Raw genomic sequence first — 27779 nt, forward strand, 5'->3', positions numbered from 1 at the left:
TGTTTGACTTTTTTGATGTGCATCCTGTTTTCCCATATTTCCCCATTTTCCAATTTTCTGGAAGGAAACAATTTTATTTTTTCTCCAAGACCAGAGGGACACTGCAAAAAACTGACCTGCAGCTGCCCTTAGCATCACCTACATATCTTTTTGACTGCAGAGCTCAGATATCCCTCCTGTCCTAAACCATCCAAAAGATCATAGAGAAAGTTGGGAGAGTCAGCACTAATAAATCACACACAGTGACTGATTTGATAACACTCTTTTTAAATGCTACCAAGAAAAGCAGACAAGCAAATCCAGCATGGTTAAGGCTGAATTCAGCTGGGATGAGCCATGTGCAGCTGTACACATGGTACCCTCACATTCAGGATCCTGTGTCTGATTTACAAAAAGTATCCATCTATCAGTTTTTTGAAGGGGAACAAACATTACAGCATAAGGCACATCTGTGTGTAAATTCTTGCTAAGCCATGGCTGAAAGTTTTAAATCAACTGACCCTAAAAATTGCTTTGATTTAAAATAGGCAGAGGCATCCCAGGTAAGCTGACTTGGTGCCTCATACTTGTCCACCACACTGTATTAACCATTAGCCAGAAAATGCAAACATTCTCTTTATTCAACTATTCTTCATTTGTCCTATGAAAAAATTCTGGCACTTTGGCCATTATGCACCTTTTTTGATATCAACATTTTAGCTTTCTATTCAATGCCATTAGGACATACATATATATGTTTGCAAAATTGAGCCCTTTCACCTCTCTCCAATACAAAGAACAACCTATTATTTTGCTATCCAGTTCCTAAGTATTAGTAGATTTACACAAATTTGTCATAAGGAAACCCTCAGATCTTTTTCCTGCTATATTATTTGGAACACTTCATTATAGATAAGGCAGTAATATTCTTGGTTTCCAATCTGTGCTTAAAAAGGCATTCTGCCCAGTTAAAAAAAAAACAGGATTTTTTTAAATCAAAGTTTTATTACAGATGTCACTAATAGAGGTGACTAAAATATTTAATCAAGTAGACTTCTCATTTAGCTATCCAATTATGGACTAATGCAACATTTAAAAACTTCAGGAAAAAAAGTGGTTAGATGTTTAAATGTCTTGCATATAATGAAGAAGGAGCACAAAGTATTTCCCAAATTGCAGGCTGCAATGAACACACAGCGAGTAGCTTTGTTTGGAGTGGAAATGCTGCCCTAGTTAACAGTGAATAGTTCACTGTTGGCTTCCTCATAACAAGACAGAGAAAGGACATGGTGTATACATGTGTTTCACATCCATTCTTATTTTCACACTGAGATTTACTTTTATTCTTTACCTCTGGAAACCATAATCTAAAGGTCACAACAACTTGTAAAGCCCTAAGATCTTGATAGGAAACAGGATGCCTTTAATCCATTACCACAGTAAATCATCAACAATAATTATTCCTACAAGCTCAAGCTCATTTCTCTGTAGTCCAGCTGCCAGAAGCACAGACTGAAAGTCGTGACTTTTGACTCATTCTCCTCCTGGAAGCTGCTGCATCCTCAGCAAGCACAGTCAGAACTCTAAAAGCGGGCGTTGGCTGGATCAGGAGGACAGTTCACTCCTGAGGGTTCAAGTGAGAGCCCTGTGCTCAGCTCAGCTCTGCAGCAGCCAGGCTGACCTGCCCCCCTCCCCAGGCAGCCGCAGCCCTTGCGCAGTGCCTGCTCACGCTGGGTAGGAGCCCAGAACCAGCCCAAACCCCTGGCTGACAGCTTCCCCTGCCCAGCCTACAGCACCTCTGCAGTGGAGCCTGCCTCAGCACCACCAGAATGGATTGCTCAGGTTCTCCACTAAGAGATCGCCCTTTGTGAAAACAGACATGATTTTTCTTTGGATTTGTACGATTTAAAGGCTTACAATTTTTGAAGGTATGTGGTGGAGAAAAGCACTTAATGGGATTTTATTTTAAAAAATGGTAATAAATTCTGAGGCAAAAGAATATATGTAATAATATAAATAATTTGTGTGATACTTCTTAATGAAATGCCAAAACACTCATCATATTGCAATTATTTTAGACAATGAAGGGACAGCTTTACCATTTCCCCAAAACTGTCTCAATTTTTTAAAAACGAAATCTCATACACTAATTCAAACTTTTAATTACAAATTGCCTATGAAATTAAGAAGTTCAGACACTTCTTCTATTTCCTTTTATTTCTGGATTATAAAGGAGGTGAAGACAGAAACAATGCAAAAATTAATAACTTTTCAAAACTTAAGTTTTAAGCTTAAAGGAATCTAAATAATTTGAAATTTCACATGACTGCTGGAAACTATAACCATTTCAGCCTACTTTCCTTTATTATTACAGTCCCTCATTCATATGGGTATTTTTTCAGCTTCATAGATATGAATTTCATTATTCCTATTTCTCCATACTAGCTTATCCTTTTCAACCATTTCTGTTTAAAAAATATTATTTGTTACAGCAAAGTTGGTGGATTTTTTATTAATGCTAATATTAAAATCAAATCTAGAAAATCCACTTTTAATTTCTACTTCCAAAGTATTTTATTCCTTCTGGTAAAATACATGGAAATAGATATACACAGAGATTTGTATTTGTTAAATCACAGGAATCCCCTACTCTGCCTGGGATGTGGTTGACTGAAATACACATAGTGAGTGACTCATACCCAGAGCACATCAGATGTGCTTGCATCAGCCATTGACAGACATCACAAGCAGCAGACTCACAAGAAATTCCCGGTATTTTACATAACTGGTGCAATCCCCCACTTTGACCCAGACAATATTTCTCAATGGAAAAGAGTACTGGTTTTAGCTGAACACATGTATTTTGGTAAGTTTTTTTCAAAGTTTCTGTTTGAAGATCTAAACTTACAATACTTCTGTAGTTATTATTTTTCCATTTCTCTTGCTCCTTCTTACTGCTTTTTATCCCTCTAAAACACCAACAGAGAATCACAGAATTATTTAGGTTTGAAAATATTTTAAAGATCACCAAACCCAACTCTAATCCCAACACTGCCAAGCCCACCACATATGTTCCCAAGCACCACATCTATACACATCTTTTTAATACCTCCAGGGATTGTGACTAAGTCACTTCCCCAAGCAGCCTTTTCCAGTGCTTGGCAACCTTTCTATGTACTAAACATTACTGGGACTATTTAGGCTTAAAGAAGCCTGCTGCTGCATGTTAGAGCTCCTCATTTGCTACCAAAAAAACCAAAAAACCAACATACAAAGCTGAGAAAAAAAACCCCAACATCTAGGCGCATATGTGACCAAGACTGAACTATCTAGAAGCAAAAATTAAATAGGCTGTAAACAACCAGGCAGCAAGAAATTGATACAACTGGAAAACTGACTGCGAAGTGAACTTCCACACTCTGGAGAAATCTTTGAAAGAACTCAAATGGGAAAGCTAAATGAATTACTGAGACAAAAGGGAGTAAAGGTCCTCATGCCTCTGAAGAACATACTCCCAAGTCACTGTGGAAGTCAGCACAGGTTGTGGCAAATCATGCTATCCCCAAGAGGACATGGGCAACTGGAGCACAGAACAATATAGATCTTTCCCTTCAGGAAACTCACTGGGAATTTTACTTGTTTGCCTTCACGTTTCACTTTCCTTGAATAGAGTTTTCATTAGGTAGCTTTCTTATTATAAGCCTACATTTTTTCCCAGTGCAAGATTAGTCTAAAAGCACCACTGAGCACAGAAGTGAGCATTTTTAGCAGCATGGCTTGCAGTAACCAAGATTAGATATTTTTTTCCCCTCTGGTTAAGAAAATACAGACTATAGTAACAAGGATAGAAAGAGTATGCCAAAATGTGGAGTACAGAAATAGAAGAAGCTAGTATTTCAAACTGATGTGAGAGTATTAAAAATAACAAAGAAAAAAAGAAATGAGAAGAAACTGCCTGTTCTGACCACGTAGTTTCAAATGGCCATTCCATTGATACAGCCTGTATCAATGACAATAGGCTTAAAACAAGGTCTTGCATTATGAATCTTTGCACTACACTGCCACGTGAATGCTCCTCTTTCTCAGAATTTTTCAAAATCTATGTAATAAAGAAGGCTTTAATGGAAAATTACACTGAAAATCACCTGACTATTCCTATAGAAGCTGTGTGGGTTATGTTCTCATGCATTTTTCATAACTGCAGAACAGCTTGTGAATGTCACACTTAACTGTCACACTCCCAAGTCTAATTTTTAAATAGATCCTTTTCTTTTTTTTTAACTGGGGGATATTAAACTTCAATATAAAACTGTCATTAAGAGAAAAATATTATTTTCACAGTACCTAAAATCAAAAGTGAATATCTGCTTTGTTATACACCTCAAAAAAAAAAAAAATTGATTGCTAGAAAAACTTGAAAGAAAAACACAGGCCAAGAAGCTCAACTGAGATTAAATCACAACAATGAAAGATAATAATTATTTTTTAACCATTTTGTCTTCTTTTTCACAAGAGTAAACCTTCTTTCACAAAACCATATGCAGTTTTCACACTAATTGCAGGTTGCATCCAACCTATAATAATAGGCCAATTTGACCATATCTTGAAAGTTGGACTGTTTTTTAGGGCAATGTTCAAGGGATACAAAAATGTTCAAGCATTCAAACCAAGCCTCAGCCTCAGTTCTCCCACTCTCTGATCCCATTCTACTGCTTGCATCTTCCTAACCCTTTAACACACGGCCATAAATTAAGAGCAACTGGACTGAAGCGACCATAGAGCTCTGTGTGAAGGGTGCAGTTTTCAAAGCTCTTCACTTGTTCTCCAGGCTATTAGAGCACAGGAGCTGGCTCAACTGACACATTTTATCTGCCTTTTCATCTTGAGAGTATCCTTCAGGTTAACGATTATTAACGCTTCCTTAGCACCAGTAAAGAACACTCCACTCTCTATACTGAGCTCTGAAATTACCTCACCTCCATAAAACATACCAACCAGGAAGGATGCAGTTACCCTAGTAATTAACAGGTTCCTAACTGGAGAAGGTTTCCTACATCTGAGGAGGAAGAGAGGCAAGATTGGTACAGCAAGTGTTTATTTGGGCAGACAGAAATGGTTCCTAACTTTAGGGAAAAATCCTGACATAAGTGTTTATTTTAAGCTAGATTTCTTACACAACTTATTTTCAATGTGCTAACAGGATCAGTAGGGTCATTATAGGATTCATGCTTTTTTGCTTGTATTTTTTGGCAGAAAGTTGCATGTATCAGGACTTAAAATTAATAAAAGTTACAGAAACAGAAGAAAGGCTGCTCTCCCAAAAAGAGTACAGAGTCAGTGCAGTAAAGCATTGCTTATTGCAATTATTTTTATTTGAATGTTTGGGGTTTTTACATTTATCTGAGTTAGTAGAACATTAGTGTTTTGCTTGATTTTGTTTTTAAAAAGTAACTGACAGGTAGGAACATATACCTTTGCATGACATTTAAATTCACCACCAGGGAGCTTAAGCTATTCAAGGAGAACAAACTGAAGTGTATCACTACATAACTAAATCTTGAGCAGATGGCTACTTTATACTGCTTGCAATATTCTATTTATATATGGTACAAAAGTACTATTTTAGTGTATAAAATGTGTACTCTGAATAAACCAAAACTTTACCTTGCACTGGAGAATTTGATCATGTGTCTAAAGAGCAGGGATCTCAAATAAAATTTTCAGATAATTAGAGTCAGGCCATCTTTTAAAACCAGCTGTCTGGGGAAGAGTGGCATGTGTTTGCTTTTCAGTTGTGATTTTTTTATTTTGTCTAGTTTATTATGGAGTATTACCTTTTCTTCATTTGAGGAGAAAAGAAAAGCATTTTCTTACCTTGGTAGACAAAGGACTTGGCATGAGATTTTTAGAAAGATAGATATAGACAGAGAGAGAGAGGGATGGATAACCGTGCACAGCTACAGCTATATATGTATTACACACACACACACAAATATTGTGTTGGGATGGACCAGAGAAAATGTTTGTCAAGCTAAATTCCCTTCTAACAGTGGCTGACAGGCAATGCACAGATAGGCAAACGCCTACTTCGCTACCCTCCAGGTTATCCACTACTCTGTTGTAATAAAGGAATGATTCTGTTTTGCTGGAAAATTCATCCCATAATAACATACAATTTCAATCAGCATAAGCAGTTTGGAAATCGCTCTCATAGATGCTTTCTTATGTTCAAAGTAAGTAGAGAAGATGGAAAGATTCTAAGTGCAAAAATTTTTAAAAAATTCTTGTTGTACAAGAACAAACTAACAAAAAGTGCTAAATTCTGTCTGTATGCTACTGTACTAATTAACTATGCAGGAATTCTACCAGGTTGCAACGAGGTGTGACATTAGCTGCAGAAAAACACTTCAAGTTCAAAAGCAAGAGATTTATTTTCCAAGTGACAATCTGTGTGAGGATCACGGAGCTCCAGCTTCCACAAACCTCTGTGTGTGTTTCATCTTTCTCATCACAAAGTGCAGTGCATTTCAAAGGTATGGACAACACAAAATGGGCAACACACCACCTGCTGAGTATTTTGTAATCTTTACCAAACACTGAAACTGATACCTGTCAGAGAGGTGATAAAGCTGCTGAGATTAATCAAAACTGAAACTGCCACCCCAGGGCATTATAAACAAGGTCTTTCAGGTCACATCTTGAAAAATGTTATTTTTCTGCGAAAAATAAAGGACTTTTACCTGAGCAGAAGCAGTGAGTGATATGGAGACTGCAAGCCTCAGCCATGTACCTTCTGTACCTTCTGTAAGATATCATTTCCACACCTGACCGCTACAGAGAACTTCAAATGATGAAAGGAAAAAACTAAATGGAAACCTGTCTCTAATTCAGTTCCTCTACTAATCAAACACAGAAAAAGAAAATTGAAGGTAGCATATCTCTATCAGAATATCTTAAAATAAAGCTTACAGAAAGCAGAGCCAAAACTGAGAAATAACTCCACAGCTGTAGCCCATATGACCCAGAGGGCACAGCATGTTCAAGAATATTTACAGAAACTGTAAATATTGTTCAGACTGGCATAACCTATACAAGAGGAGAATTTCCAGAGAACCAAGTATGAACTCAGTAAGGGAGAATATGCAGCCGACTTGGAAGAAAAAGATGTAATGATCAGAAGAGCAAGTAGCAAGGGCATCTGCTAGACAGCCCTAAACCCTTTGTTAATTCAAGTATAATTCAAAACCACAGAATGATACATTTCTGCAACTAACCACACGGGTATCACTCAATAAAACATGCATCAGGCCATCTGCTGCCTGAAGCCATGTATTTGGGTTCTGGAAATGGGAATAAAGCATCTTGATCTTGTCTCTGCCTTGGATGGCTGAACTCAGGTCTGCCACGCAGGACCAGGTGTGACCTGATCAGCAGAGGGCTAACACCACCTTTTGCTGTGAACTGCTCTTTCCTCTTCATTGGCATGAACACTTTCATTATTCCCCATGCTCTTCCTTGTGAGGAAAAGTCAAAAATTACTAACAATGCCTCCAAGCAAAAGGAAGCACTGAGTTCACCAAACAGAGCTATAAAAATCTGAGAGAATTACAGGAAGTTGAGAAATAAGAATTGTATTTCAAGAAATTCCTTTGCACCTCCTGTATCCAGCAAGTCTGTGTGAGTCACTGTGGACGAAGATTACCAAAAGCATATGTTTAACTACGGCTCTAAGCAGCAGCATACCAGTAGAGGAAGCATTAATGTCATTTACATAAGAAAATACTGGGATCATAGGAGATTGTATGGATGCAGTAGAGTGCCAGCCCTCTGGAGAAGAACAAGATACCAAAACCACAGTTTCGAAAACATCTGCTTCAAAATTGTAGAAACAAAGCAACTGAAACCCTTCAGTGTAACAAAACAATGTCAAAAACATAAACAGAAAATTAGTAATAGCTTCTAAGAGGAACAGCAGAGATGAGGAGTGAGTTAATACCACAAAATACTTAAGATTTCCCAAAAAAAGGTCATTTAAATTAATAGTTGTGGTGCCAAAAAATAATCAGGCATCACAAACAAGTAAACACAGTGTAAATAGATTGTTCCATTCTTAATGACTGTAAATGTTTTACAGTAAGAATCCCTTGTCATGGACTCAGATGGAATACACTAGAGACATCTTCGGTAGCAGCTATATAATGCCAAGTGATGGTGAAAAAGCAAATTCGTTTTTGCTACAGATGGTTACATTTTAAAATGTAACCTTTTCTAAAAAGGACAGTCCCCTGGAGGCGTGACATCTTACCCACAAAATTCACATGGGTTAAACACAGCTCATCTACAGAAAATTAATCTCCTGCCATTTCTCGTCAGAAGTCTGACAGGCTGCAGTCAAACTTCTGTAGGGAGGACAGAAGATCTCCAGAAGATAGAGCAAAACAAAGAAAAGAAAGAAAAGAGAAAAGAAGAGGCAATCAACCTTTAAAATTTTTTCGCACCAAATAAGATTTGAAGTGTTACATCCATTCTACTTAGATCTGTAGTTTTCAACTCAAAGGTCACATTATTATGGATTTTTCTTCCCAAAGCATAACAGAAATAGTTTTTCAATAATTTTGAAGGTCTTTTGGGGGAAATCTGTTCCGGGCATTACTCATTAAAGACATGACATTTTATTTATCTAGTTTTTTTTCAAAATACTTGAGAATAAAACTATTATGATGTGTTGCCAAACCCTTCTCTGTTACTTTTCTCTCTTCCCTCTCTCTTGCAGAATTTCTGAGAGGGAAATGTTATTTTTACTACTTGATTTTAAAAAGATAAATATAAAATGTAAACAAAATCTTTCAAATCTGATCTGTTTCTCTAAAACTAAAATCTAAAATTCAAAAAGGCAGTTCATGTGGGTTCTTAAACTTCATGGGAAGGAATTCCTCTTCACAAATAAGCAAATTTGCTGCATAAACATTATAGCAGCTGTAATGACATACCAGGATAAGGAGAGGATAATGCTTAGAAACCCTGTAAGACACCCTAAATAAAATATGAAAGGAATTCCATAAATCATATTCTTTTTCAAGTTCTATTTTCTGATCCTATTTCATTAATAACACTAATATGTTATTAATATACATGTTATATATGTTATAAATATACATGGAAAACACATTTAACAGCAGCCATGACCTTTTTCTTTGTTTTTTCCAAGTAAACAATCCCTTCTTAAGCAAGAAAACAGTTATCTGGTGCCCCAATTCCACCATGTGACACATGCAGAGGCATCAAGACTGTGCACTTACAGAGCTGGGGCTGGAGTGCCGCCTGACTTTAGGTGATTCCTTCCCTGCAGATGAAGTTTTGAAGTTAATGCAAGCGTTGTTCTCTGAATGAACCCTCTTCACTTGATTAGCTGGCTTCTCAAACGGATCAAAACTACTCTGTGTCCTCTGAACCCGAACTTTTTTATCCTCAGGAATTGTATCCAGAGGTTTGATCACTGAATCCATTCCCTGGCAGTTCCGTGTAGACATCTTTGTGACACATATCTGAAAAAGAAAAAACATCATTTGTTGACTCTAACAGGCTTAAAGTCGATATCATTCAATGCACCAGCCAGCATCAAAAAAGGCACTGAACTTTATAAGCATTCACTTTCTATTTCTATGTTAAAATTGAAAGCAACACATGCATTTTACATAGGGGACACCCACATCACAATAATAACTATAAAAAGCCAATCTTTGTACAATGTACTGAAAGATCCTGGAAAAGGAAGGCAAAAGAGGGACATACATAAATTCATAAATTTGTGTTTTCTTGTACAATGTGTTCTTGGCAACAATGCCACTTCACTTCCCTCTCCAATCTAGCCACAGATATCCACAAGCTGTATTGATTTCCATTTGTTCAAAACTGGATGAGACTAAACTAAAATAAATGATTGTAGTTTGTATATGCACTGGCTGGTGCTGGCTTTCCAAAGATTCAATACCGGTATATTATGGTATTTTTAAATAATGCTTATACAGTGTTATTATTATTATCACCATATGTCTCAGAAAATCAAATCAGTAGATCAGTTCCCAGGCACTGAAACGTGAGACTGCAGCTTAATGGCACACTAAAGCACAGAAGTTCAATTCTTTATTACTGTGAAGTACGACTCTGCCAAGCTCTAAAGACTGACACTTGCTGCTTGAGCTATCAAAATGTGCTGTGGTTAGCTCAAAAGAACTAAACAAGCAGAACAGCATTTTTAGATACTCCAGTCATGTAGGTTTCTGGTTTTCATTTCAATACATATGACATTTTTTTAAATTACACTGTTGGTGAGAGGTTGTGTTGGAGGCCTCAGTTTCTGTTGTCACCCATAAGAGACTTGACTTTTTACTTGGAAAGAAAAGAAATAGTTTCAGCTTTCAGGCTACAGGGGAAAGTTATGAAGTGTGATGCAAGCAGACCCAAGGGACTCCCTAAATTTTAAGACACTCAAAGTAATCTACAATGTACTTTTTCTGTGACATTTGCATGTGTTTAAGGATAGGCAGTGTTAATTTGCTGTCAATTGAACTGTTCCCATAAAAACAATTTAATACACCATTCAAGCACCTATAATCTATACTAATTTTTGAAAACTTGCTATCCTAAAACAGTTAATACAAAAAAAAAAAAAAAGAAAAAAGAAATTACCATTAAATCAGGAGTCTTCCTTCCTAAAGCAAAGTAGCTCCAAAAACTTCTCAAATAAATTATTCTTTGCCATTTTCCCAGAGGCATTTTGTGCCCTGAAATCCAACTTACTCCAATTTTTTATAGAAATACTGGGTGACTATACCTTGCGGTGTTTGGCTGCTTTTTTTTTTTTTTTTTTATGATCCACTGTAACAATAGATGAAAGATTTTTTTTCTACATTAAAAATTTAAAATATGCTTCCTGCACTGTGACATCTGGCCAAATGATCATATACCAGGTCAACTCTAATGAAGGACATCACTACTGTCACAAACCAGACATTACAAGGGTTCACATTTCTTCTCATTAATGCGATTTCTCCAAACTAGAATTTCACCAAGTTATAACTTCCTTGAGAAAAGGAAAAATCCCTTTTTTCCAAATGATAATTCTTTCTTTGGGCTTAAATTAAGACAATTCTGTAATTTTGGTCTGTTACTTCAGAAAGAAAAGATAAACAGCTGCAGCACAAAGAATTTTTAATTAGTCGTCTTGTGAAACTAATTGGTTTCTTTTCCTTAAAACAACTCATATGCACAGACACGTATCCACATACTTCCCACTGTCATCTCCATGTTCTTGCAATGCTTGCTACCAACAAAGATATTTAAAATAATGTAAAATGAAATCACTCTTAATATAGCAGCACTTTCATGTTGCTTAATCAACATGGATGCAAATAAATCAGTAATCAGTATTTCTCAGCATTTGATACCCTGTGATCTAGAAAACAGAGGCAGGAGATATGGACAAAAATTCCAAAGAGGTACTTGTCTTCCCTTCAGGTTAACAAGGCGCCTGTAGCAGAGTAAAATATTTGGAATACACAGGTATAAATATATTATAGATAATAATGCCATGAATGCTGCTTCTGTTTTCTTTTTCCACTGGAAAATCTCCATGTCTAGGTCTAACATGGGCCATGTAAGCATGTGTTACTATTGTCTTAACTGGAAGCAGTAATAGCTTGCAATTAGATTTTGAAGGGAGGCACTCTAGCCTTCAGGCCACCTGACTGAATCTGGAGTAGGATAAAAATCCCCACTATCATCTTATAATAGCCAACTTCCAAATTGCAAATGACTAATACCAAGATGAGCTCCCCAACCAACCAGCTCCCCACTCAGAAGTCAAACACCTTGGTGGACGCACAGGCTGGACACCACCGTCACTTCTGGAAAAGCCTGAGGACTGCAGAGAAATGCAAAAGTAGAGGCTGCTCACCCTGCCCATCTGCCTGTTCTGCAGCTGCAGCACATCTCCTGCCAGAGCTGACAAGGGGTTTAATAAATCACTTCTGTCTCACCAATATCAATATTTCCTTGACAGAAACAAAGCATTCTCTCCAAATGGCTGCTGAGCAGAGCGCACTGTTGAAGCCAGCAAAGCTAAGCTTACGCTGCTGTTGCAGGGTACACATTTCCAAACTGTCTACCCTGCCTATAAAACACTGAAGAGAAACAATATTTAAGCATTCGTTTTACATTCTGCCATTGATAGGCCAAGTCCATTGACAGGCCAACTTCAGTCTGAGACTCTGTTCTGTAAAATCTGAAAGGACCAGGTCTAAAAGGTCAGCACTTAGCACTGGCTGCAACCAACTTAAGGTCACAAACTCATTGGTGGTTTCAGAGCACTGACTGTAACCAACTTAAAGACACAAACTCATTGGTGGTTTCAGGTTTCCCTTCACCAGCAAGGTTAAGCTACCACAGTGGAGCAGATTTTGCCCCAGGTCAGCAGGAGTGCTGACCAGCTGCTCCTATGCTCCAGCTAAGGGTACAACTTATTCTGCAGTGGTCTATCATGCAAAAAAACAACAATTTGCTAAGCAAAACTGAAACATAACTTATTTTGGGAGCCTTCATCTGCATAAAAATGATCATAGATTTCACCAGCTTGACCACATCACCTTTAGGAACATTATGGATTTGAATTTTTTTTACTCTAATTCAGCCTTTCAAATATAATTTTCCTTTGAACAGCATAACTGCTGCTTATAAATTTCAGCTTCTCAAAGGATATGTACAAATACTTATCATCAGAAGGTGTTAGACTTGCAAACCAGTGTCTACCACCTGGTAGCTCCTGCGGGTAGTGAGGAGAAGCCTAAAATACCTTCTCATTTCCAGATTTCTTTTTGCATACAAGAATTAAGGACCGTTTTCCAGTTAAAGCACAGTATTTGTAATAAAGAACAGCGGTTCATTTTCAGAATTTTTTGGATGGTCCTGGGTGATCCTCTGGGATAGCAGGACTTTCCCTCTAATCACATTCTGCCACCTCGAAGAGCAGACTTTTCTTTTCACCCCATTTCATTTTTTCTATCTACCTAAGTCATAGGTTCTTCAGGTGGGCACTGTTCTTTTACTAACCCTTCTTTTACACAAAGAACAACCCTAGTCACCTCATTGAAGATGACAATCCAGAAAGTTATGGAAATTATCTTTTTCCAATGCAGCCTCAAAACTGGATGATTTTGTTGAATATCTAATTTAGCTACAGTTATCAGAATAAAAAACAAAGTGAAAGAAGCCATAACATAAAGGCAGTCAATATCTATGATTAATTAGCCCTCCCTAGCTATGTAATGCCATACTTAAAACAGTATAGCCCAGACACTCATTGAGATGTTGTAAATGCCACCAGACTCAAAAACTGGTGCTACATGAAGATGTGATATTCAATGGCACCTTAACTATTAATAGTACTTACCTCAAATGTATGTAGAAGTCACAAGTGATACCGTGTTTTGTGATATGCAAGATGACAATTATGATTTATAAATACTTTCATGATTTATTCATACTTCCAGTATGAATATTCCGTGCATTTAAAGAAAGTTCTGTCTAGCCAACTGCATTAAGCAGTTTTAATTGTCATTTCTTTAAAACAAGTAATCATATAAATAAACATTAAGGTATGTCAACACTTGAAGTGATTCTTTCCCCTTCAGAAGTTACATTCAGAACTACATTCAAGGCAAAATTTTCTGAGGTATAAACTATTTCCAAAACAATTTGGCTTTTAAAAGTAGGGCAACGGAACCACACTCATCTCTTTCAGATGGGGTATCTTTGCCATCAGATCCCGTAATTATGAGGAACAGAGGTATGGGATCTTCATTTGTGCTTTAACTCTTCTTTACAGGAAACAGGATTTTAAAATAAGCCAATCAACTTAATGCATTTAACAGCTATAAATTATCACACGTTTAACAGGGAATACGCAAAAATACATGCATCATGTATGGATTGTTCCATAATCAATAAATAAGAAAATATTACTATCCTTCCAAGCCTCCTATCAGATATAAAATGTTCAAGGAATTCACTGGACTATTCACCACTTCCGACTTTGGGCATGTTAGGTGGCGTCAGACATGAAAAATAAGGGAGGAAATAGCTGCTATGTCACCAAGGTTCCCACCTCACAGGAATCTCAGTACCTCAGAGAACCATGATGAAAAATGGATGTTGGCAAAACTGGCAGGAGAGGGGCTGAGACAAGGAGCAGATGATACAAAAAAGAAAAAATTCTAGATGGGAAAAAAGTAACACAAAACAATGGGAATTATATGTATGGTATTCACACAAGAAAAGTTTGCATATAGAACATTCATCCCCAGTCTCTGCTTTTGTTCTAAGATGAAAATCCTGAAAAGGCTACACTAGACTCCAATACCAGTCTCCCTTTAAGGAGATTTGCTTTTCTACACCAAAAACAGAGTGATCCTACAGAAAATATTTTTTTGTGTTTGAAGTTACTCTTTGGAATAACACTTCCAAAGCAGCACTCAGAAAGTGCCCAGGCACTTGGTATCTTGTAGGAAAAGATTTAATATGGAAAATAGCAATAACTATTCCTACTCAGTGAGGCAACAATATTAACAGCTAACAGTCTCTGATCCCAAATCTGATTTCCAGATCTTGGAAAAAAGATCCCTATCAGCCCAGGTGTGCTCCAAGAGAAGCACCTGTCCATGAGTATCCTGCCCATTACATTTCTCACGTATGGATCATTAATGTCAATACACAATTGTACTTCCTCAAGTTGTCCCACATTCTGCTGCCAAGCCATACACATTCTCCATACTCTAATTACTGAAATATACCTACTTTTAAAATTTGTCCACAATTATTTACTCAGTCTCAACTGAAAAACTTAAGACAAAATGAGACATCATAATGAAACATTTGGCCACTTAAAACCTATAGCGCAAACAGCCACTTTGCAGCTACCTGAAGAGCTCTTGTCTACTTTTAAAAGAAACCACACAAGGAAGATTTATCTAGAAAATCAGAATATTCATGTCAATTTCAGTAATTACTTGAGCTATCACAGATTCTGGCAATGTAAAGCAAAATTAAGTGCAGCACCACAAAAGTTAGTGCAGCTGGATATTAAAAATTATTTTAGTGTTTCTCTGTTTTGTTTTTTTTTTTAATTTATTCAAGGTAAAAAGAGCCAGAATATTCAAGAAAGAGCTTCTCATATTAGAACCACAATAAAGCAGAGCATAGTTTATACACAGCAAACTTCTTAGTTGTGGATCAGAATCTGAAGACAATGTATGACAGACAACAACACAGTCTGGATGTGCTCCCTGCTCCTCCTGCCCAGTCTCCCAGTCAATTTAAGAAGATCCCAAAGCTGCTCTAAGATAAAGAACCTTAGTCATCATTATGTCAGTATGGACCATGGGGCTACAGCCTCCACCCTAACATCATGGTACTTACCATATCTCAAAACATAATTTCAGCATTTAGGCATTTTTTTCCCATAAAGAATACTGCTGAAGTTAAGAGACTGAAATCACAAGAGTAATTTTTCTCCATGTATAAAGCTCCATAATAAGCCCCATTAAATAAATAAAAATGAGTATAATCATTCATGGAACCATTTCTAAATAAAGATGCCTCTTTGAATCACCTTAAATCTCATTTCAGGCAATACTCCTTAATCTGCATTTGGGATTAATGTGAAAATAATAAATGGTGTATCAGATGTAGTTATTGTGATACTTTTTCAATGCAAGATTTTTTCACTTCATCACTGTCATCAAAATTAAGATGTCCAAAAGAAACAGGATTCTTAAAATTAAAGGTTGCTAGACTAATTCATTTACTGTTTAAAGTCATCTAGCATTGAAAAAGTGAGACTGATCAGTTAAACCATATAAGTAATTTATAGTCTTACAGTTCATGAATTTTTAAACAGTCATGAATGACCAGGAATTAATCGCCTGTTCAGGTACTTAGTAAAATATAGACTGTCCCATATCAGTGAAATTTATTCATATGAATAAAGATATTCTCAGTAAGGAAGAACAACCAATTGTGGCAGAACAGATCAGATATCCTACCACATAGAAGAAAAAAAGTTTAAAATGCTTGTATAGTGTAAAGACACCCGACTCTGAAGCTCATCACATCTTTCATGAAGATGCATTATATCTGGGTTTTAATTCTTACATTTAACACTACAAATGCTTTGGTCATCCAGTGGATACAGACTTATGTAAAATATTTTTTAAATTGCCATCAACTATTTTCTGTTGCTTGTTGCCACTGTGTAAATCTGGGGGGAAAAGTGACTGGCTGGGTAAATACCAGAGTGGACATCCAAAGCTGCTACTGAAAAATCTGAAGGAAATATCTGAATTCCACCCATTTACACCATTCCAGGAAATACAGTATTAAAGGACCAGATACAGTGAAACCCAAGATCTAGCATGTAGCAAGAAAAACAAAAATTAAAATTACTGAGTGATGTGAGATAAAGAAGTCACTTAACCTTTCCACAATTCCATTTTTCTGTTCACACAGTGATCCTGCCCCTACCACAAGCAGAAACTGGGAGTGATAATTGGCACTTGGACTTTTTTAAGGGGAAAGTTATAAACATATAGATTATAATTCGTAGAGCCAAAGCCTTCTGGAAGTAGTGCAACAATCTTATTATTACAGACAATAAGACTGAGCTGTTACATTTAGCTGAGAGATGTATAAAGAAAAAAATATGGTTAAGTGACTACTAGTTCAACAGCTGAATTGCTTAGGAAGTAAGTCTGCCATTAATTTTCACTGGAAAAAAACTATCTGGATACAAGTTTTTATTACCTTTTATAAGCATGTTATTTTCTATCATGCTTTGGTACCATGGCAATTGAGAACACAAGTCATCTGCAGATTTTGGCATCCCTGGAATTTGACATTTGCTACTTATAAAACACAGTTTTGGAATGTTCTGAAGTATTATAAGCAGCTTTGTTCAAAATAAAAATGCAGCTATCTGCAGATTCATTCTCTTTGCAGAACAAAGCAATAGGGAGGCTCTTTCTCGTTTTAAACAAAAGTCTTGCCTGCTTCTTCTTGGTCCATCTGGTAGCACTCTCTATCCTCCCCAAGAGAGGGTCAGCAAATGACTGCTGCACCCAGAAGCAGAAAGATGCACAGGTTGAGAAGAGAGTTCAGTTGGTGAAAACTCTACAATACGGGAAAAGATCCATGAAGAGCAAGAGATGAGATAAGGGAGCGGATAAAATTGTGAACGGGGAAGTAGAGCATGTAATGCTGCACGACATCACCAGCCAGCTCATACCAGAGCTACCAGTGCAATCAGGCTCATACTTGAAAGAGGTCCTTGAACACTCTCACCTCTCCTTGTAATCACCTACACCACCCCTTTGGTTTGAACATTTGATGGGCACAGCTAAAAGAAGCTGAAAGAGTACTTGAGTAAGAGAGGAAAATAAAATAGGGATGTGGTAGAAAGGAAGGAAAATGCAAGGAAAATTGGTTGTAAAATAAGACACTTCTTTTCCTCCCCTGATGGCCTCTCTCTGTGTCCCAGAACTATAATTCATATTCTTGGGTAATAATTATTTAACTTTAATTGGCTACAGAGATTGCTAGCAATGCTAGGTATGAGCTAGCAAATGCAACTGAAAACAGAGCTCAGAGACTGGAAATGGTATCTGGGGATATGGTCTGCTCCTTGCTGTACCTACCACAAACTTACTCATACACCTCCCACAGCCCATCTCAAAGGCACTCACCCAAAATGGCCATTTTATTTCCAAAGTCAAAGCTGATGTTAAACCAACTGTCATTGTCATATGGAAGAAGGCGAATATAAAAAGGTCACTGAAGTGCCAGATGGGAGAATTTTTGAACTAGAAGCTCTGACATTAATTCTCTGTGTTTGTCTGAAACACTGAACTCAATGAGCTGATTAAATGTCTCTGCTGAATTGCCAAGTGAGAAAAAAGTCACTCTTATAGAAAGACCAACTGATCAGACCAGGGGTAGGAATCCCAGTTGCATAAAAATCTGCAAACATTTTTACCTGCATCAAGAAAAATAACATTTTAAACTAGAAGTTAAAACTGGTTACACAATTCTTTCCTTTCACCACCAACACACCGAGAGCTGCAATACAGTACATATTTATTCTGCTAACTTGATACCTAAATATTAGCATAATTTCTGAATCAAGCACAATCCTGAAATCAGGAATTATTTTAGGTGCCCTCAACATGGTAAGGAGAAGCGGTGCATTTATTTCTGAATTATTTTTTTTCTGTTCATAGCACAGCCTAACTTCAGAAAAGTGAGTTTCCAATCCATTAATGTTGATGTTCCTCTTCTTGCAGAGAAAAAAGGTCCAGTTTTCAAGAGAGTCTGGATTAGACCTAAATAGATTTTAGGTCTATAAAAGTCTACATATGTCCTCAAAGCAAAACTGTTCCGTGACAAGAGACGTCAGGAGGAGTCACCTAAGGATAGGGTCTCAGATAAAGGTCACACCAAAGTCCTGACAGCCTCTAACGCTCATGAAAAGAGACAGAAACTCAACGGAGCTGACCGAAAGGGGCATTTTGCTCTATTTCTGTACTGATGCCCCAAATATAGTAACTGTGTTAGTAATAAAGCCTGGCAAATAAATTCCTCCTTTTACTTGCACACTGTTCACATTTGTCACAGTGGTATGTAACTCAATGTGCCATGCAAGCCTTTCCTGAAATTGCAACCAGGCTGCTGTTTCCATTAACCTGGGTCCAGATTTGCTGCATACAAAAGTAGGAGGGTCACTTCTCCAAAAAATCAAACTGGAGGGCACAGTTGAGGATCAGTAGAGATGCCAGTGTGGGAGAGACAGCTTCCAGTGCCAGGCACGAGCCAAGGATGCCTTGGTAACCAAAAGGCGGTGGAGAAATTGTCTGAACATAAACACTCCCAAGAAATTGTGACAGGTGGTTTTCATACTCTTTTACTTAGTTACCCACTTGTATCTGTTGTCTATCCTCCTCTGTAACCATATGAACAGGATTTAAAAATAAAGATTAAAAAAATATTTTCAATCCATTTTCCATACCAGCCTCCTGCTCCAACAGATGGCTACATGTGCCAGTGCTAGTTTATACACTTTTCTTTCCCTAAGAGCATTAATAGTGGTTTTGTGCGAATAGTATATTAAGTTTTTGTGAGTTTACAGGTTTATAATTTTATTCTACCCTCCAAAACTCCCCCTGATCATGAAGTTATCAAAGGCATATCCATAAATGCAGTAAGTCTTCCCACTGCCAAGTTCAAGTGTGAGAAATCTTGAGAGACTTGACAACAAAATGCCTATTCTTGCTAGATTCTGAGGCTGTTAGTAAGGTTTTTAAGAAAATAAATCGTAAACAACTCCATGCCTTGAAAATAGGTTCTACCCTAGGTTCCTTTAGGCTGCCTTGCCTATCCCTAGCAAGCCTCTTGGTTCTTTCACAGTTATCATCAAGTACATCAGACTGAAAATTAAAAAAAATTGTCCTCTTACAAGCAGGGACTGCAACAAAAACACTGCTGTTGATGAGATCTGGTCATGCAACTGACACTATAAGACTTAAGCCAAAATACTCAGACCTTTCACATATATGCTCTTCACATAAATGCTGAAGAGCACTTTTTAAATTAAAAGACAAAGGGGATAGGTCATGTAATCATCTTTGTGAAATATACACATTTGCAGGTGGAAAGGTTTGCAGTTATCTTTTGACTGGTGTGATGACAACCTTCATTGCAATGAAGCAGCATGCATGTTGCATGGTCATTAACAAATCAATGCCACTCTCACATTAGCTTCAGCAGATGTTTTAAAGTGCCTTGCAAGAAATAATTCAAAACTAGAATGGTAAACTAGTTTGGCTCTTTTTCCTTCAGACCATGTCCTTCATTTAAAAAAAAAATCTACTTACTTCATTCCTTTCCCTGTTTTCTTCTTTTTTCTTCCTTTCTTTCCCATTTTAACTGTCTTTAGCAAAAGCCAGACAATAAACTAGGCAATGAGAGTTGCTTGGTTCATTCTGCTAATGCATTTCAAAGTTTCATTTTTTCATTTTAGCACCAAGAAGGAAATCTCTCCTGCTCTTACTTGCTTCATCCCTGAGGTCAACAACCCTACAGGTTGAGAAATGCAGCTTCCAAGGCAGATGAATGTCACAAGGAAAGACAAGCTCTCTGAGCGTTTCTAGATCTGCTCCTCTACATATTATCTTCCAAACCACTGAATTTGACAAAGTATCCTCTATCAAATCAGGACACTATAAAGGTAGAGGCAGAAAAAGAGCTTCAACTTTGATAATTCTCTTGTGCAAGGAATCTTCCAAGATCTGAATAACCTATATTCCAACTCAGTCTCCCTGAAATCTTAGTAACAGCCATCCATGACCTTTCTGCCATTGCTTTCTTTCATGGAAGTTTGAGAGTTCAGACAAGGATGAGAAACCCAGTTTCACAAATAATTAAACGAAAAGTCCTCATCTGTGTTTGGATTTCATATACACCTGAGTTTTTTTTTTTAACTTGTTCTTTCTGTTTTTTTCCCCTCAGACAAATGACCTGGTTACAGAATTCTATAAAACTTGAATGAAAAGTCTCAAAGGAATTTTCTAGCAGCTACCACAGGTTTGCCAGACTTGCAGCAGCACAATAGCTTTCAAAGCAAAAAGGTGTAAGGAAGCATAATGAAACTTGCTTTTCAGTGCATAATGTGCTACACTGGAAAATATGCCATATCCTACAATTCAGAATTTAGTCAGGAGCATCATTGAAAATTATAGCCTATTAAGTTACTCAAAATATGAAGAACACTCCAGTATATCTTTCCTTGCCAAGATGTATAAAACTTAAAATGGAGAGGTTGCAAGCTTATGCTAAGAAGAGCTCATCGTAAGAAGGATGGCTACAATTTTATAATGAGAATTCTATGAACAGCATAGAGATAATGCTAATTGAAAAAAAAAAAACCTATGTATTTCAACAGAGAAGTGAAAATCACTGCTGCTTCTTTGATGTGTTCACGCCAAAACACGTGCTATAGTAGACTTATGACAGTGCTCAAATGAATTTTAAAGAATAAGCTGTAGCAGTACAAAGCAGCCAAGCCTTCTGCAGTTGGTGGCTATTTGCACCTCCAAAGCTGTGAGTTCACCATGAATCACTTTCAACAAGCAACAAATTTTGAGAATCAAATTGGTCAAAAATCACATCTATCATTAGAACATCAGTGTAAGAAGTCCTCCAACCTTACAGTACATTAATCTTCTCATGGCAAAATTGTCACAAAACTGAGAGTGATTGTAGATATTTTGCATAATTTACCCTGCACAGCTGCCTACCAGCAGTACAATCATATTTTATAATTATATAATTTTATGTATATGGACTACTTTGACAGACACAGAAAGTTCCTTGCAAACTTGAAAGTTAGGGGCCTGGTTCCACCACTTTCCTAGGCAGCAGCAATACCAACCACTCCACTATTAAACTGTAGAACTTTTCAAGACAACTCTTCTGCATTACATTAAAATAAAATTTCTATAGCCAATATTTAACAACAGAACCAATTTGTTCAATAAACCCCCCACTATTTACAGGGAAGTCTGGGCAAACCTATTTTACACATACTCTCTAATGGTTTAAATATATTTCCCGTGTACTTACACAAAGATTTAATAAAATGGAGAAGGACATATTCAAACGCTCTAAGCCTGTCGACTGAAAAGCATCAGAAATTAATTAAGTGAAGCTAAGCTTTCACAATATATAAACAGACATTATGCTTTTTCCTAGTGGTTTTACTTCCCCACTGCTCACTTGGCAACATTTGGTATTTTCCTCTTCAGGTAAGTTTTATGCAATTTAATATTAAATTACAAACATCAACACAGCAAAACTGAAGTATAACTGACATAAATTCTATTCAATTTCCTGGGTAGAATGATACAGACTGGATCAAAAGCTTGCTGATAAGATATATGTTACTAGCTTAGGTTATTTTACATTTATATAACATCTAGCTTAAGTTTATCAAGTTATTTTTCAATCAGAAGCTGCAACAGAACTAGTAAGCAGGATGAGATAGCAAGTTAAGCTCTCGAATTATTGTACAAAAAATCCAACAATAAATCCTACAAATATTTGCAAAATAAAAGAAAACTCACCACTCACACTTTTCACATCATTTCTGACTAGCACACCAAAACAAAGACAACTAAAAGATAAAACTGCATTTTTCCGTGACCTCTGCAGGCCAGTCCAGAACTGATACAGCAACTTCAGAGAAGCCCATTCACCCAGGAATATGATAAACAAAAGAACAAGATCACCAGCAATGGAGAGAAAACCCAAAAGTTACTTCTACAAAGGCAAAATTATGTGTTTATGGCGTTGATAATACAAAATTACCCCCCTGAATTCAACATTCAGTACTATGTTAAATTACTCTTTCACTACTTGCTTTTTGCTAAACTGCTAAATCCAGAAATACGTGTAGGTTTATATTAGGGAGTCGAGTTAAATATATCAGTGAAAAATATGCCACACATCAAAGAGATGCATATAATCAATGATTCTGATAATATACAATACACTTATGTCAAAAGCAAAAAGCAGTCACAGAAAGGTATTTATTTACTGAACCATACCAAAACACAGAAATCACCATGTAGGTGGAAGAAGCATTTAAGGACTGATGGAGTTGCTATTGGGAGAATCTGTCCTGACACTATCATAATAACAGTACTAAGAAAAATGAAGTCCTTAAGGGTCAGATTCTTAACATGATCAGTACATTCCTTCCTAACCTGGTAGCAGAAAAAAAGCTTAATCAAAGATTCTGGAAGCCCGTATAGACCTCTCTAAGGGAACTGAAGTTCAAAAAATAGTAATTAACCTTCTCTTCCCAAACTAAGAACATCAGCTAGTCTTTTGTTTAGTTCAGAAATAGGTTTTGGAGAACTGATATTGCACAGGCTCTCCGTTGCTTCAGGTAATATTTGCTAGGATACTCCTATTCATTTCAACAGGGATTGTAAACTGTAATTATTATTGTAGCAATACCTGAAACACTTAGGAACATTTTAATGCTAGTATTATCAAACCCAGTTTACAAACAGCGCCCAGCAGTCCCTGACAGCTGAGGTTTTTTTACTTTCTGGGACTTCAAAGGGAAATAACCCCAACAGAGCTGTCTGGATCTGCTCAACAGTTCCTGTGACCTTTAAGGGGCACATCTGCACTCACATCTATACCGAAGTTGCCGAACGTGATGCCCCAAATTCTCACCTGCCCCAGGCTGAGTACTCACACACACACTCCCACCCCAGCAAACTCCTGCTGACCCCTAAGACCAACCCAGGGCAGCTACTGAAATCTGCAGGGGCAAACGCCCAGTAGAAGCTGGCACCATTCAAAGATTTCCCTTAAAAAACAAAAATAATTCCTCACCCCTTCCCTCCACAGCTGGAGCCCAGCAGAACTGCCCTGGGGGACCACCCAGGCACCCCTGCTCTTCAGCCTAATCACAGCCCCTTCATGGCTCTACCCATGTTCTCACTGGTGGGGGCTCTGGGAGAAAAAAGAACTGCCCATCTGAGACAGACAGAGCACCTGCTCAGAGGTCAACCCTCCAAACAGCCCACCAGTGCTAACAGTGCCAGGGGAAAATGTCAACACCTGTTAGAGATTTTCAGTACTGGTTTTGTTTAAGATTTACACAGCAAAATAACAAAAATAAAGGGCTAAAACTTACAGGTGGCCATTTTGTTATAGGACATCAGTGGCTGGCCAACCTTGCACTTAGATGAGATCTTGATGATATTTTGCCTGCTCAGCTACGACTCCTTGAATTTCTTTCCTCCTGGATTCAGGGTCACTAAGGACACTATGGCAAACACTCACTCCTCAGGTAATCCCTTATTTCCTCACTTCTCAGGTAATCCCTTATTTCCTGCTGTGACAGACCCCAGCCTCACTATAAAACTGATTCACACAAAGATCTTTATATTCACAGAGCACTTGGCAATAACTGCCTATTAAACTATGTATTTCTTCCCTTTCCCATCTGTGTTCTTAAGTTTTGGCCACATTTTTCACATTTTAAGTTAAGTTTTCCAGCTAGTTAATTTGGGATCTATGTTTAACTAAGTATTACCACTGGGAATATTATTTATCAATAAAATATGTCCAAAATATTTTTCTTTTCTTAAGCTCAGAAAACGAAAACACGAGAACTCAGAGACAGTAGTAACACAGCAAGCAAAGATGATGACTTTAGGCTTGGGGAGAAGAAACACTTGGAGCTAGAAAGATGATAGTAGCAACAAATTTCACATATATAAGTAGATGAAAAGATAACACTAAGAGAAAAACACAATTTAAAATTTGCTGTAAAAAATCCTTCATGCCTGGACTTGCATTCGTTGTACAATATGTGGGCAAACACAAGTGGTTGGATTACCTCTATGCATTAAACAATGGTTTGCAATTTATAAATAGGTATGACAATATAAGCAGAGGAAAACTTCCAAAAATAACAAAAAAATACAACTGAAATAACTCTTTCAATAGAAACATTATGGGTAATTCTCAGCAACAACAACAAAAAAAGGCATCTCTACTTTCTGATAAAAAACTGTGTATATTAAGGTTGTATATAGTGTGAAACTGACCACCTCACATCACTTACACCACAGTATATACAGCATTTTTAAAGAAGGAACTCCAGCAAAATAATAATGAAACCTTCATAAAATAATTGATGTAGGACTGAATCTTCACCCTTTTATCATATTCGGTGACAAAGAAGAAGAACCCTTTAATTGGCAAGTACAGAAAAAGAAAGCATGAATCCCTGTCAAACTATTTATTTGATCCCATACTGATATACAACCGATCTCTTCTTGGACTATAATTCACATGCTGCATAAAGATGAGCATTCTCCTCTAGAAAAAAGCCCCTTTGCTTTTGTCCTTAACTAGTAATAGCAAAAACCATGTCTCATCACTCTACCATTACTACCACAGTTCATTTCCTTTAAATAGTAGAACATATGGTGAAATACTATTTTTTTGTTTAGCTCCAATGGATTTCTGTTGAGAGTTAGTTTTCTATGGCTTGATCTACAACTGAAACACACTAGCTGTCAGTTAAGTCATCAGAAATAATTCAAATAATTCCATACTATGGCCACATTTTAATCTTTCTGTCTTGTACTAATGGTAACTGCTGCTCTTTTCTTCCTCTCTTTCCCTGAACATGCTGCTGCTCTAAGCTTTCATATGTTGAAATATTCCACTAAGATCCAAACCGCTGTCAACACACTCCTACATAAGCATTCAAGAATGACTACCTAAAAAGACTACCTCACTTTTTGTTATATTAAATAAAGACAGCGTGAAAGAGGAATAAAATCATGACAGAGGTTAACAAGGCAAAACAATATTCTGACATCCATGAAATAGTATGTTTCTATAAAGGATCATTTTAATTTTATCTTCTACCACCCAGCAAATCTGTAACTGTTACAGACATTTATTCAGATATAGCAAGATGCACAGACTTGTTAGCAGAGATGAAAAAGTGGCTGATCACGTCCTTCACTCACTCATCCCAGAGGGCGTTCAGCCAAGCATGTATCGGGAAAAATTGCCCATACTATCCTCTTAATACAATTATAAATAAGGCTGCCAGAGAGAGAGAGATACAAAGCTGTACCGAGAAAAGCATCGCTTTTAAGCCTTCCCCTACCTTTTCCCTGGTATTTACAAACCGCAGGCAGCACTGCTGGGGAATCTCACCAGGGTGGCTGCCGAGAGGTCTCATGTGGCGTTCCCAGCTTCCCACCGCCTCCCTCTGCCTGGATGTTAAGCATTCCCGAGAAAACCCACCCTGACATGCACAGAATGAATCCTGCTCAAGTTGGAAGCATGTGATAACTAGGCTTCAGGTTGAAACGGGAAATCCCAGCACCCAATTAATCCCAGAGATTTAAACAAGCCCCATCTTACCGTTTTGCTGTTGCCTAGATCACGTCAGATTCACCTGCAACTCTTTGGCATCTCTCTAGCAATGTTAGTGTTTGCAGTCAGGCCGGGCTCATTCAGCAACTGAATTCACAACATCTTTCTGCACTAGCAAGCTGAAATGGTACGGCTGTACTACAGCTAAGAAAGGGGGAAATCTAAAGCAGCAAACAAAGAAATCCCTCAAGACAGGGTAATCCCAGTGGAGTAGAATATAAAAGGTACAGATGAGCACTGAGGGTACAATATTTCTCTGTCTAAATTTCATCAGCAATACTATGTCTTTCTAAAAAGATTTTTTTTTTTTTTTAATATATGATGGACTTGCCTGTGGAGTTCCCAGAAAGGCAGAGTATCCAGGCTCTGCAGCAGCATTGCAGCCAAAGTAAGCATGCATATGCTATCTAGGCAATTTACAGCAGTCTTTTTGAAAAGATATTGATTTACAGTGTAGCACTGCCTCAACCCAACACAGAACTGCAGCCAAAATAGCTAATGGTGATTTCACAGGAATTAAGGGGGAAAACTCAACATTCAATAAAAGGATGAAACTAATCATTCCCAATTCAATTTTGTCCCAGCCCTGAAAGATACCAGCAAGTTCTAGAGTGAAAAAATGACATTAGAGAAATAATCTATGGGCCCCTGGAAACAAGCACTATGAATACCACTATCCACTTTTACATAAGCAATAAATATTAAAAAGTATTTAAAATTTATTCAGTCAAAATATGAACTCTCAAGTTAGTTTCAGCATTTTAAGGATGAAACTTAGTATTTAATTTATGAATGCACAAAATACACAAAGCTGTGAGTAAGCAATAGACACCTACTCCGTGCTGGGAATCCACTACTCAGCCCAAGAAAGCTTGAGTGTGGTAGGAGGGAAAAGAGGGCAGCAAGACTAAACCCTCAGAGAGGGCAAACCCTCAGAGAGGGCTTCTCCAAAAAGGAAGTAGTGCATCTTCTCTATCTCCTACTCCTAGAGCAACCCCTGCTGGCCTGTGCTTCAGATGGCTCCTGGCTCCCCAGGAATCTCCTGGGGTTGGGGGAGCACTGGGCAGACTATACTAGGATAGGGAATAGTAATGTGTGCATCAGTGAAACCTTCAGGAGGAGAAGCATGCAGCTCAGCTGAGATGGCATCTTCAACATCCTGAAATATTTTTCATTTTTATGTAATGATGAGGTAAAATGAACTAGCAGGCAAAGCACAGCCCTGGCTCCACCCCGGGCAGCTCCAGTGACCCTCATCACAGAACCATCACAGAAGGAAATGGGCTCCCCTGTAGAGTTCCACTCCGAAGAAAGCAGAGTGTGCTCAAACTCAACTCATTTGCTCAGGTCCCGCCATCGTCACCATGACTTACACATGTTGACATACTTACACCTGAACCTAGCATCAGTGGCTCCAGTAACATATAAAACTGAATGGCATAAGCAAATTCTGTAAGATGATTGCAAAATTATGTAGTAGTTGTTTTCTTTTCCCCTCCTTTTCCCAACCTTAGTCACAAGAGCATCTCCAGACTTCTCAGTTTGTCAGCTTGGTTTCTAACCAGACAGGTGGCTTCAGATCTCCTGAAAAAACATGACTTCCACTCTCTTGAACAAAAGTGTGTCTTCTCTCTCTCAAGTGTGTCTTCTCTCTCTCAAGTGTGAGGCCCAGAAGAAAACATGAATTAGTGTTTCCAGTTGAAATTATGAGAAAATAC

The 27779-nt window shown here is 37.6% G+C and overlaps 1 protein-coding gene across 6 annotated transcripts in view; it reads right to left on the reverse strand.

Annotated features, from left to right (window-relative positions):
- CDK14 (cyclin dependent kinase 14) overlaps window positions 1–27779 on the reverse strand; it is a 384029-nt gene that overhangs the window by 291586 nt on the left and 64664 nt on the right. For 3 of the 6 annotated variants that reach the window (XR_011005641.1, XM_068211387.1, XM_068211377.1), the window contains exon 3: window positions 9279–9524. Coding sequence is in view for 5 of the 6 variants with exons in the window: in XM_068211387.1 (XP_068067488.1) it covers window positions 9279–9524 (246 nt within the window). In the remaining variant the exon portion in view is untranslated. Of the gene's footprint in view, window positions 1–9278; window positions 9525–25789; window positions 25945–26049; window positions 26204–26392; window positions 26477–27779 lie in introns of those variants that run through there. The other 3 variants (XM_068211404.1, XM_068211413.1, XM_068211397.1) reach the window with 3 other exon arrangements.

The sequence above is a fragment of the Anomalospiza imberbis genome, chromosome 1 (genome assembly GCF_031753505.1).
Source record: "Anomalospiza imberbis isolate Cuckoo-Finch-1a 21T00152 chromosome 1, ASM3175350v1, whole genome shotgun sequence".
NCBI classification, from domain to species: domain Eukaryota; kingdom Metazoa; phylum Chordata; class Aves; order Passeriformes; family Viduidae; genus Anomalospiza; species Anomalospiza imberbis.